General features: G+C 39.7%; 1 protein-coding gene across 1 annotated transcript in view; it reads left to right on the forward strand.

The window, feature by feature from the left end:
* si:ch211-130m23.3 (uncharacterized protein LOC558547 homolog) overlaps positions 1–11,709 on the forward strand; it is a 62,664-nt gene extending 50,955 nt beyond the window's left edge. The window contains 12 exon segments of the mRNA XM_039803297.1: positions 3,867–3,956; positions 5,472–5,531; positions 5,646–5,709; positions 7,067–7,137; positions 7,238–7,305; positions 7,803–7,851; positions 7,936–7,971; positions 8,068–8,122; positions 8,309–8,482; positions 8,631–8,659; positions 8,773–8,871; positions 9,670–11,709. Coding sequence (XP_039659231.1) covers positions 3,867–3,956; positions 5,472–5,531; positions 5,646–5,709; positions 7,067–7,137; positions 7,238–7,305; positions 7,803–7,851; positions 7,936–7,971; positions 8,068–8,122; positions 8,309–8,482; positions 8,631–8,659; positions 8,773–8,871; positions 9,670–9,699 — 825 coding nt within the window. The 3' untranslated portion in view covers positions 9,700–11,709.
* Positions 11,710–13,012: the final 1,303 nt, after the last annotated feature.

The following is a 13,012-nucleotide window of genomic DNA, read 5'->3' on the forward strand; positions in this document are numbered from 1 at the left end:
GTACCTTACCAGCTAACGTATTTCAAGATGGCGCATGAATATGGAGCGTCTACCCCAGTTCATGCAAACGCAAATGTAAAATTTCAAGCCAATAGGAATACTTGGAATTGATGGTGGTGGTAAATATTCATGAAAAGGAATTTTGAGAATGAACAACTAAACACGTTACACACTGGACCTTTAACGCCCTAGTCACTATGCTGTTTTAGCTAACTCGAGCTAATTGCACCCCACTGATGTGGTCACATTGCATCAGGTGAAGCCCTGCAATCTCACACAATTATCAACAGTCATGTTGTGTTAGTGTTTGAATGGAGGGGATGTACAGTAAAGGTCTTAGCACATCAGCATGTTTAATCTAACTTTCATTGACAGGAACATTAAGTCGTTACCAATAGAATGAACACTAAATGATCTTTAAATAATTCTCTATCAGCATCAACAAGTCAGCAGATATTGATAATTAGTAAACCGAGAGTCGTAAGCGTTTTTTTTCTTTTTATATTGAAATGAACACCAACTCTTCCCAGTCTGTAAAGATAGCAGGTTTTATGAGTCTGCAAATCCTTAACCTTTATCGACTGTTTGCCACCAACGCTTTGAATGAGCGCTCATATTGTTATCACATCAGTTCAATTGAATGGACTTTATAGATTATTTTCTCAGTGCTTTAGTACAACACAACTTTCAGGCTCTATGTGTTCAGCTACAGTTCAGCTGGACAGGGATTTTTGTTATATCCCAACAGGTACTGCTTTTTTTTATTAGGACGATAATATTTTAGAGGCTGGCTGATAATTTTTACATAAACCTGGACAGAATCCCTGAAATTCCTTGATGTGAACTCACCGTACTGTACTTAAAGGTGCAGTGAGCGATGCTGCGCAAAGATTGTTGATGTTTGAACTCAACTGCAAAACAAATACAACCACCATTTCAGAATCTCCGTCCCCCAGATATATGGACGTGCATTGCCATAGCGACCACTTCTGTTAGCGTCTCTGCTGACTAAACGAAATATGGCAGAATCTATGTTACCTTCGGACAGGGACATTCTAGCTGTTTCCTCCCGTTTTCTCCATCTTCTTCAGCTTCATTTTAAGTACGGGCATGAGAGTGGTATTAATAATTCCAAAAATAATACCAAAAAAAACAAACATATAACTCTTGGCAAGAAAGTTCATAGGCCTATTTTACAAAATGTCTTGTACTACAGAGGCTACTGCACAAAGCACATACAAGCATCACTATGCAAACCATGTGACTCGTCCGACTTTGTGGTGTCTTAAGAACCAAGTGGAAAAAAACTAAAGAGGCTTAGTGAATCCTAGTCAGTGTGATTCATTCTGATTTTCTAATGTCATTTGAGTCAATCTGATTTGTGATTCTTAATCAAGAGGGACTGTCAGCACCAGAAGAGTTAGTGTTGTTGCCAGTGTTTCATTTTCCGTAGATGGAGGGTGGTGCTGGTTTTGGGGCAGATATGTCCGGTTTTTTTTTTTTTTTTTTTTTTTTTTTTTTTTTTGGAAAATGCTGTTTTGTTAGTTTTTTTTTTTTTTTTTTTTTTTTTTTTTTTTTTTAAGGTCAGGTAGATTTTTTTTCCTCACTTTCCCACATTCCACAAAAATAAGATTTTTTTTTTTTTTTTTTTTTCTCTATTAAGTGCACTTTTTTTTTTTTTTTTTTTTTTTTTTTTTTTTTTTTTTTTTTTCTCTATTCTGTTTGTGTAAATTGAAGTAAACGGTAAACTCAGCAGACCTCCAGGCTGCCAGGGAATAAAGGCATTCTGGGTAATCCAGGGTGCGAGAAGGAAGAGGAAAAGAAAGGGGGGGGGGGAAATCACAACACACACTTGATGCTGTGCATGATGTTGTACACTCATACAAACACAGACACAAACAAACCAAATCCAGTCTCCCACCACTGAACCATAGAGATACAAAATCCATCTGTGTCCATCCATACAGTCATCTGCTGAGACAAATACAAGCTCTGTTTGCAGCAAAAAGCTGCATGGCATCCTGTTCTCTGTTGCCGAACATTCACGTTTGGGAGATATGAAGCAAAATGCGGGAGGAAGAGGGAATAGCGAGGGTGGTGGGGTGGAGCAGAAGAGGATACAGGAGTGTCGTCAGTCCGCTTTTATCTCAGCTCTGATTAAACCTTGTTCCTGTCTGACCTAAAAAGTCAGCTGGCGGAAACTTCAGAGACTGTGGGGGAATTTCACTGGAGCTTCAGAGAGGGAGAGAAAGCGAGAGCAGAGATCAGAGAAATAGGACAGAGAGTGGGCAGATACTGAAAAAAGAAAATACATGCAGACAGGGATGTATTTTCTGGCTTTATGTGCTTACTGTTCTTGGCATTTCTGCACTGCAATTTCTTATTACTGATCAACCAACATATGCAGATACTGATTTATATCTGCAATGGTCTAACGTCGGACGATATATTAGCCCGACTGATTTATCGCTCTAGCCCTCATTTTTAATATTACCCAATGGAGTATTGTTGCACTTACACTAGACTTTTTATATATATGGATGTACACTCTCCCACACTGCATGTTGTCTGGTCTGTTGACTTGATGAGGAAAAGGCTGGTGCTGGGTGGTAACTCCGGGTTAGTTAGTTGTACAATGCCACAGGAAGCAGACAATGGCTGTGCTGAAATATGCCAGCGCCGCCCGTCTGGGACAAGCACAACAAAAAACACAAGGTATAAAAATAAATGTGAGCCAGCATGGCAGGGTATCTGCAGAAACAGGAAATATCCCACTGAGGGAGAGACTGCAAGTGAGACATGGGGAAGACCCTCGTATTGTTTCAGTGGTGGCATGTTCAGAAGAGGTGCTGAATTATGCGTTGGCTGAGCATCTGTAGCAGAGAATTTATTTAGATCCTTTACTTAAGTAAAAATAGCAATTTTAACTTTAAGTGCCTATTAGGAAAATGCACCTGCAGGTATCAGAAGTAAAGGTTCAGTACTTATAATGCAAAATAAATGCCCCTGTGAGTGTTATACAGGTATATAGTACATTATTTAATCACTTTTACAGCACTGCATTGATGTGTAACGTTATTGTTATTTTAAGTTGCAGCTGATTTTTCTAACTATTTTATATTTTGTTGGGTTGTTTAATCCCGAACAGTGCATCATATTTTATAACTTTATCGTCATAAGTAAAATATAATTATACAATATATACGTACAATATATACAGATATGTACAGTATATACCTCTAAAGTGCAGTGGAAGTAGTTCAACTATAAAGTAGCATGAAATAAAAACACTAAAACTAAACTAGAGACCATCTTGCGATGGGATCACACTAGATGTTACTCCAAATTGGGCCAGGGACGTAAAGTGGGGGGGTTCAAGGCCCCTTCCCTTTCTACTCTTCTACTTCCAGCGCCCTTGTTTGGAATACACCCATTTTTTAACTTGGCTTTCATTTTGATCTTTACACACTAACACTTGTAAAGTTTCGTGACTGCATCTTGCACGGTTGTGACGCTATTGCGGTGACTGTCCACAGACAGAAATATAAACCCCTAGCAAAGTACTCCTATCCACTTCTGTGGTAGTTCCCGCTACAGCAGGTGTCTCAAGGACCACATTTTGCCATAATGAGATGCACACACACACACACACACACACACACACACACACACACTCACAAGGTGAACACAGTACCAGTGTTGCTGTCGCAGCTGGTAAATACATCAAATAAATTTTACATAATAAATAAATGTAAATGTACTTAGTTACTTTCCACCACTGCTGAGCAAAGAGGTGTTAAGTTTCTGCAGACTGGTTTGAGTTGTGAGTTTAACTCCGTTTCTTTGGGTGTGTTTGCATCTTTCAGAGTGCTGCAGCAGCTCCCAGCCCCGTCCTTGGGAACCTTCCCCCAGGAGAGGGCATGCCAGTGGGGCCGGTCCCTCCAGGATTCTTTCAGGTAAGTGGTAATCTACAGTACAGTGTGTATAATCTTCATTAATCTGTGTGTGGGGGGGCACCACTGTGTGTTTATGAAAACGGAAAGAAAAGATTCTGACAGGAGAAATAAACGTCTCGCTAACAAAAAATCAGACACGCAGCTGTGCCCCAGATCATCTCTGTTCTCCATCAGAAGGACTCTGCCAGTTGTACATTGATTAACCATCATTATCAGTCAAACTCAGACACTCGCATCTGACACTCAGATCGATATCCTTCATAGGTATTGCTCAGCTCCGCTTTCAAAAAATTCCAAGCATCCTTTTCCATCTCCTTCTGAAGATTGATTATTCTTTGAAGACAAGGTCTTGTCAAGACCTATCGGTTAGAGAAACGTAACAATTACCAGATTGCCAGTTCTTCATTCAGGCTCCATAAAATGATTTGCATATGGACTAGATCAGAGTATATCACAGCATGCGCAGGTGAATTTTGTGATTAATTGAATTTTATTGGCAAAATAAATGAAGATCACAGACAATGCACAGCCATGCGTGCAAAAATACATACGTGTTTTTAACGTCATTTGTTTATTTCAGTTTATTTAGTTTATTAATTTAGTAACTTTCTGTGTTCAACAGTTTGTATATATTTGTTCACGCATGTTTAAAAAAACAAGATTGTAAATTATTATATTACTTCAATAGACTTAAAATAGTGTAGCTGTTTGTCTTTGATGGACCTTTAGCACAGCTGGGAGATGAGAAGGGGGGTAATCAAAGAAAAGACCCTGATTAAAACAAGTAGGCCATTGCTCTCTAGTGGCAAGTTATTGTATTGCTTCTTCAACACTGCAGACTGGCTTTTCTGGCCACGCTGGCATCAGTTCAGCAGACATAGCAACAGCATTGCTACTGTCTGTGGTGAGGACAAGTGAAACCCCACTCACAGCTGCAAAAGAGCTTCTCACACATACTGCCAAACTGCACACAATTAACACATACACTGACATCATTATTAACCAACCTCATCTTTTATTCTCTCAGTCTTTTTCCATAAATCCAATCCAATGAAAATGTGGTCAGCTTCCCGAGTCTGCTGTCATGGAACTGTTGTTAAAGGAAAATGAGCCCAAAATTTAAAAGTTAGTTGTGCATTTCCTGTTTTGGAGAGTGGAAAAAACAACTTCCCATAGTGCTGCTCCATATAGTTTGTTTACCACTTTAGTTTCTGTGAAGGGGGTTATAATAAAAATGACCATAATTTGTCGTCTGGCTTGGCAACCCAGCACAGTATATTTTTCTTTAGTATTTTTAATCAATCTATGAAAGTATGTAAATACTGCACACCTTTCCCTTTTAAAATCTCTTGCATTAAGTATTGTGTTTTGTTACACAGTCTTCTTGACATGGGCAGCTTATGAAGACTGTCTTCACTACAGCCTTGTGTGACACAGCAGCCCTAAAATAGATTGTGTGAACAGAATTTATAACCCAGGGTGATTCAACCTGGATTCATGCTGGTTTTTTTTCAGCCATTTATGTCACCTCGATACCCCGGAGGACCCAGACCACCTCTCAGATTACCCAATCAGGTAAGAGCCACACTGACACCCGCAGGCAGCAGACAGTACTGTGGGTATTAGAAATATACAGTTTCTGTGTTACTGTGATTATAATGCTGGTGATGGATCCTCTTCCCTCTGTAGGGACTTGGAGTCCCAGGTGGCCAGCATATGTTACCCAGTGGAATGGACCCCACAAGACAGCAAGGTATGCAGAGACACACTGGCATGCACAAACAGCACAGTGGTGCTTTGACCTAAATGCAAACGTTGGCATGCTCACAATGACGCTGCCAACATGCCAATATTTGGTAATTAGCACTAAACTACTACAGTACAGCTGAGAATAACGGGAATGTCTTTAGTTTAGCAGATTTTTGGTCATTTACCTGATGATGGCGCAAGATTAAATGTTAAGGACATGAATGTCTGTACCAAAATGTATGCCTATCCATCTAGTAGATGTTGAGATATTTCACTCAAAATCACAAATGTGCTAAGGAAAAGCCAGGGTCACCAAGTCATTAGGGTTCCTCCTCTGGGGACCACGGATAGCTGTACCAAATACCATAGCAAACCATCCAGTAGTCCTCAAGACATTTCATTAAAAACCCAAAACTGTCAACCTCATTGTGGCACTAGAGGAACAGTCAGGTCACCAAAGTAAGTAGGATTCATCCTCATGGGACCATGAAATCCATCAAATAATTGTTGAGCTACTTCAGTCTGGACCGAAGCTGTGGACCGGCTGACATTGCCATTTTAGAGCCACGCCGTGGCTAAAAAAATAAATTCAAGAGCCAATCTGTTGCATTTGCTGACATATTTCATTATTACGATAAACTAATAGTTTATTTTGAAGTAACTGCATTTTGTTTGTGATAAGATGTGAGGAATAACACACATTAGCCATGTTCGTCGTAATGAAGTAATGTGTCACCCAGTGCAAAAGTATGGCATCTTTATGTTTTTTTAATAGTTTTTAAATGACAATGAAGTTGTACAGCATGAAGGCATAAGCTATATCAGACTGTGGCTACACTGACAACTGTTAGATGGATTCATTCATTGGTTTGGGATTTGTTGATAGTAATAAGAAGATATCTTCTTATCCTTGAAGTACACCCCCATATACACAAACAACTCACTCCTTCAGACAGCACATACATTTTGCATGTATAAAAAGACTCAGGATGTTAAGTTACTGTTAAACTCAACGTGAGAATGAAAATGTGTTAGAAAGCAATAGTCGTAAATGTTATATGATGGTTTGTACCAGACAAACACATCTCATCATCTCAGAAGTTGATGTCCTCTTGGGGTTTTGAAATACTGCAGTGTCCAGACAAACATGCTTGTTTGAAGAGAGAGTTCAGAAGACAATGACTAGAGTTGTTCACAGTAACAGATAAACTACATATAATCCTAGAACTGTTCCACTTCTTTTAGCTTGAACCAAGACGATAAGGCTAGACATGACCAAGAATGGCCGACTGAATAATAGAAAAGAAAACTGAAAGAAAACTGTTGGTTGGTTGTAGTTTGACTGTTTTTCTGTGTTTAAGGACATCCAAATATGGGAGGACCAATGCAGCGGATGACTCCACCCAGAGGCATGGTACCGCTAGGGCCCCAGGTATGGGACCAGATGATTTTTGGGGTTCTTTACAAGCATTGGTAGTGACAGTAACTCTCTTGTTGACGTAACTACGGACGTTTTGTTTCTTTTTTTTTAGGGCTATGGAGGAGGGATGAGACCACCACTAAATGCCCTGGTTGGTCCTGGGATGCCTGGCATGAACATGTGAGTGGTATCAACATAATCTAATCTGCACTCACACACAATTTAAATGTAAATGATCTCCCCACATTTCTCTCACTCGGATGAACGTTAAACTGCAAATGACCTTAATCTCTCACTACAGTAGATGCAGTCAACCATATCCTTTCTGTAGCTTTTAATTACAACTTTACTGTATTTTCTTGGGTCGGAAAGTGGAGCTAGAAGCCAGCTTTCCTCTATTTTGTCTTCTTTCTTTCTTTCTTTCTTTTCTTTTTAACTTGTTGTTCCCATCACCTCTCTCTGGCAACAGAAGATCTTGTTGTTGCCAACTCTGCCCAAGTGAATTGGAAACAAAGAAGCTTGCCAGAAGCTGAGAACTAAAGGTGTGTGTGTGTGTGTGTGTGTGTGTGTGTGTGTGTGTGTGTGTGTGTGTGTGTGTGTGTGTGTGTGTGTGTGTGTGTGTGTGTGTGTGTGTGTGTGTGTGTGTGTGTGTGTGTGTGTGTGTGTGTGTTTTGCAGGGGACCTGGTGGGGGCAGACCCTGGCCAAATCCTCAAAACTCCAATTCAGTAAGTGTTGTAACAAGGACACCCAACGGAAAGTTTACAACACTTGTTTCATGTCTTTCATGATTGCCTTCTGTATAATTGCAGACCCCTTACTCTTCTGCATCTCCAGGAAGTTATGTGGTATGTATGTTTGAGTTTAAACTGCCGCTGTTTGTTACATGCTGAAATTCATTAGTTTATGAATTAATCGTATGGCAACCCAAACTGTGATTTCAGGGACCTCCAGGAGGAGGGGGCCCACCTGGGACCCCAATAATGCCAAGTCCAGCAGGTAAGCTCTGTGTATTCATGTGTGTGTGTGTGTGTGTGTGTGTGTGTGTGTGTGTGTGTGTGTGTGTGTGTGTGTGTGTGTGTGTGTGTGTGTGTGTGTGTGTGTGTGTGTGTGTGTGTGTGTGTGTTTATACATGTAGGTTTATGCTCTTTCATCCTCTTATTGTTTCTCCGTTTGATATGTCAGATTCAACCAACTCTGGCGACAACATGTACACTATGATCAACGCAGTCCCTCCAGGTGGAAGCCGGCCAAATGTGAGACATTTCTCTTTCTGTATCTTCTCAGTTTTTCTATGTTATTAGGTACTCGATTTTGGAATGGCTGGAATGGAGCCCCATCACATGAATGGATCGTTAGGTACAGGAACAAGTAGCTTGTACAGTATGTGCTACATTGACACTACATCTCTGGTTATATTTTCCCCTAATTTATCAAATAATTTAAGCAAAACTAGCATTCATTTGATAATGGTGATTTGTGTTGATACTTGTGTTCCCACTCTTAGGGTCAGGTGATATGGACAGTCTCCCCAAGGTAATAATTAATAATATTTAGTAATATTGTTCTGCTCTGAAACTGCACTTTGCAATTGCACTGCACATCTGTCGTCCAAGCTGTGTTTTACATAGGCCTACTTTTTTTTACAGAACTCTCCTGGTAACCTAAGTATGAGTAACCAGCCCGGGACCCCCAGGGAGGATGGAGAGATGGGAGGAAACTTCCTTAACCCTTTTCAGAATGAAAGTGTACGTCAATTGCCATCTAGTCTATGTGAAGTATAAGAGTGAGGTGGCTTAGGTGGCTGGTGCTGAAAACGCCATACCATATAAGTTAACCATAGAATTAGGTTAAAAATGGGTTCACAAATGGTAAGGCTTTTAAAAAAGTATTTTGACATTTTGGCCAAATAGACTTATTTGCTTCCTTGCAGAGAGTTACATGATCTGTAAGGTAAATATGAAGCTATAGCCAGCAGCTAAATGGCTTAGCTTAGCATCAAGCTAAACAGCTAGTCTGGCTCTGTCCAAAGGAAAAAGAGGCTACCTAATAGCGTCTCTTAATATACTAATTAACTCGTTTGAATAAGTTTCCACTGGTTCCCTGGCAACCTCATTGTTACAATACTCAAGGGCATCACTTTGGATTAAATAAACAATATATAACCTGTTAATTAGTAACCAGTTATTAGGTGCTAGTAGGCAGATTTTGTTAATTCTGACAGAGTCAGGCTAGCTGATTCCCCCTGTTTCCAGTTTTTATGCTATGCTATGCTAGACTAAAGTAAGCAGATTCTACTGTAGCTTCAGTTACTGTACAGACATGTAAGTGGTATCAATATTTTAATCTAACTCTGGGAAGAAATCGAAAAAGCATGATTCCCATAATGTCAAACTATCCCTTTGACGTTTGATAGTTAAGCGTTCATGACAATAATTTGCCTTAATTCATAGCATTTTGGAGGGATTTCTAAATCAGGATACTGGTGTATAACAGTGAAAATTCTCACAAACTCACACACTTATTTATCCCCATGTTATCTTTAGTATTCTCCAAACATGACGATGAGCGTGTGAAGGCTCTGGGAGCAGGTTTGGTTCAGTCGCCCAGTAACCTGGTGTGGATCAGTGAAAAGCAGAGAGACCGGATGTGATGTCATCTGGGCCAGTGACTCTTCCTCCACCACCACCTGCCTAGCCAGGACAGTTGCCCCAGGCTCGGTCCTACTACTACCCCCTACACCCCACCCCTCCATTGTTTCTGTCCACGTCTCTTCTCTCCTGTTTCTTCTCCCGTTCTAAGTGACTCTGCTACATTCATCAGTTCTTCCTCTGCAACTATGAGACTGTACAAAGGAACCAAATTGAAACAACCCGGAGGAGAACTCTTTGTATATTTGCATATAGTGTGTATGAGACTGTCCACACACTCCAGTCACAGACAGACGTGTCTGCCTTTTGCATCATATTACAGAGTTTATGCCCAAAAACCAATGGTCAGTATCCGATTCATGTTAAAGTTTAAATTTTCAAGAATCTAAAGAGATATAGACACTTTTTGATTGATGGTTAAGTCTAATCTAACTGGTTGGTCACGTGGAACATCAATTGTCTTCAAAAATAAATTTGTCCATTACTGAAGATAATTGACATCATAATCATATTACCCCGATGTTTATTTGAGGCTTGTGCAGATATTTGGCTATTTGTTCTATACTTTTGGTATTTTTTTGAATTTCCATTCCCAAATCCAGCCAGAAATGTGGAATAAGATCTCTTCAAAGTCAGCTCTTTAATCATGATTTGCCGAAAGGCTTCAGGACAACCTGAACTATTCGTCTGCGTTTGAATTTGAAGTTACATAGCATGTTTTTTTGGGGGAAAAAGAGCTTTGTTCAAGGCTTCAAACGAGACCACGTACATTTTGAACTGTGCTACTAGTCATACCAGACCAAGTAGGCTGTACAAACAAAATCCCTGAGTGTACTGCATTGAGCGATGGTGAGTTTTAGTTATTTCAAAAGTTATAGTCTCGCTTTAAATCATATCCGATATGCTGATTGCTGAGAGCAGTAAGGATACCACTTGGGAAGAAGGTTTGCACTAAAGTTGATTCCCAATAGTACAGATTAAAAAGTAATAAACCTTTGTTGCGATTCAAACTGTTAGACTCCCCAGTATGAGTTTCCCTTTAAAGGATTTTACATTTTGTTAACTGTACAAGCATAGGGCAAAGATTAAAATGGGAAGAAGCAAAAGATGAGCAATTGATTTTTTTTTGTTTTAAATATATAACTATGTTATCTAACGAGGGGACACTGAACCTGTGCATGTAGTTATATGATTTGTTTTGAGTGTTTTTCCTAAGGCTGGTCACACCTCTAGTTCTTTGTCCAAATGATTTATCAGTTTATGTCCTAGAGCCACAGTTGCAAAATGGATACAATGGCCCACATTCTTTTGACATAAAATGTTAAAAAGAGAGAGAGAAATCAAAGACAGATGACCAGTATGAGGGGTAAACTGCAGGACACAAGCTTATAAAGTCCCTTTGGTCACTCGTACTTTATTGCCATCTGGATAAACTGTGATCACAGTGTGATGTAAAGGGTTGGTTGGTACAGAAACTGAACAAGTTTGTTTTTAATCAATGTTTTAAACGTTTTTCACTGCCCAAGATGTATTGTCATCATGTGCAAAAAGGTTGATATGCCTGTGAACATTTACCCCTCCCTTACTGCAAAGTGTACAGCTTACAAATGTAGCTCCTCTGTCTTGTATGTGTATTTGATATTATTATTATTTAAAGAAAACTCTGAAGAGAATTATTGCAAAAGGGAGGGATGGACTGATTATGCGCCATCACAACTGAACAGAGATATTTTATTTTGTTTTTGTGTTAGATTGAAGCCATAAGTTGGGAGTACAAGATGCATTTGTAAATTGAACCATGTTTTTCTGTTTCCTGGGACTCCATTTGTGATGTGTTCATTTTCTCTTTTTTATTCTTGTATTATGTTTTTGTAAATACACAGAGAAGTATTTCATGCGTTTTGAATATGCTACTATAAATCTTCTCTTCCCTTAGTCAAAGTTTAAGCTCTTTTCATTAGTGAGGACTGTGTGTATGTGGAAATGAATGCAGTCATTTCAGGGTGTAATTGAGTGTTTGCAGACAAGATTATGTTATCACGAGTCATGCCTCTGTGATTCAATCTGCTCCCTGTGTTGTACAGTACAGCAGTTTCTCCAGCAGGAGGGGCACCACAGTAAATTAGCTTTAAAATCATATTTAGAAATGTTGGGAAATTTGGGATAAGATGATGACAGCAGTTTCTGAACGGCAATCTGCTCACAATCCCGAAATACTATCCATAGTGGAAAACGAAATACAGAAAAGGACCTGGTACCAAAAGTGAGTAAAGTCGAGCCGAACCATGCAGTTGAAATGAGACATAAAATAACCGGCTGCTAGCTATAGTCAGCATACAACATGATTTCTCATGATGACAGTGGTATCAGTCTTCTCTTATCTACTGTAACTCTGCCAAAAAGCAAATAAGTGTATTTCCCTAAATGTCAAACAATACCTTTAAAGCATTGGTAGGCAGTTTTCTGGAAAAAGGAGAAAAAAAAGCCACAATTTAAAAATACCGCCCTCCTCCTTCAGCTCTCTGTCCTAAGCCCCTCGCACCAGATGAGCACAGGCATTTGCATGCAAGTCATTCAGTAACCTGTACAAGGACTAGCCATTTATTTCAATCATCACTATCGTGATTGTGATCCCGATGTCCTTATACTGTCCTGTTTTCTCTGTATAGCTCTTCCAGATGACATACAGTGATTCAAGGCTCTAGCTCGCTACATAAACATGAACTTGAATTAGCCGCAGCCGTGAGCCTTTGGCTATGGTTAGCAGAAGGCTAAACAATTTTTTACTTTACTATTATACTTTTTTGGGTTTCTCTGCAGTGTAGGTAGTTGTTGCCAATGCTGGAATAGCACTTTTTCGGCAGGATGTTCCACCATTGAATCAGGCTTTCACCATCTGAAGGGACATGCACGTGGATCTGTATTTGTAAAAAAATTCAATAGGAACGCAATCTCTCTGTAATAACCTGTGATTGGCCAACCACAGTCATGGGCTACAGTTTCTAAAGACAAAACAGAACCAAGATGAGGTGCAGAAGACTATTTCTCTCTCAGACCACTTGAATTACAATACGCTGAAAGGTTATTGTGGAATTCTTGCCCAAAGATGGCAAAGAAACCTCCTGGAGCCCAGCCCTTGTTGCCTCATGTTTTATGGGCTCATTTTAATCGATGGAGCACAAATCACAGTAGCAGGGGGTATCAGTGTGGTAACAGTCTTTTCACAAATTAATTTACA

The sequence above is a fragment of the Perca fluviatilis genome, chromosome 6, assembly GCF_010015445.1.
Source record: "Perca fluviatilis chromosome 6, GENO_Pfluv_1.0, whole genome shotgun sequence".
Classification (NCBI taxonomy): domain Eukaryota; kingdom Metazoa; phylum Chordata; class Actinopteri; order Perciformes; family Percidae; genus Perca; species Perca fluviatilis.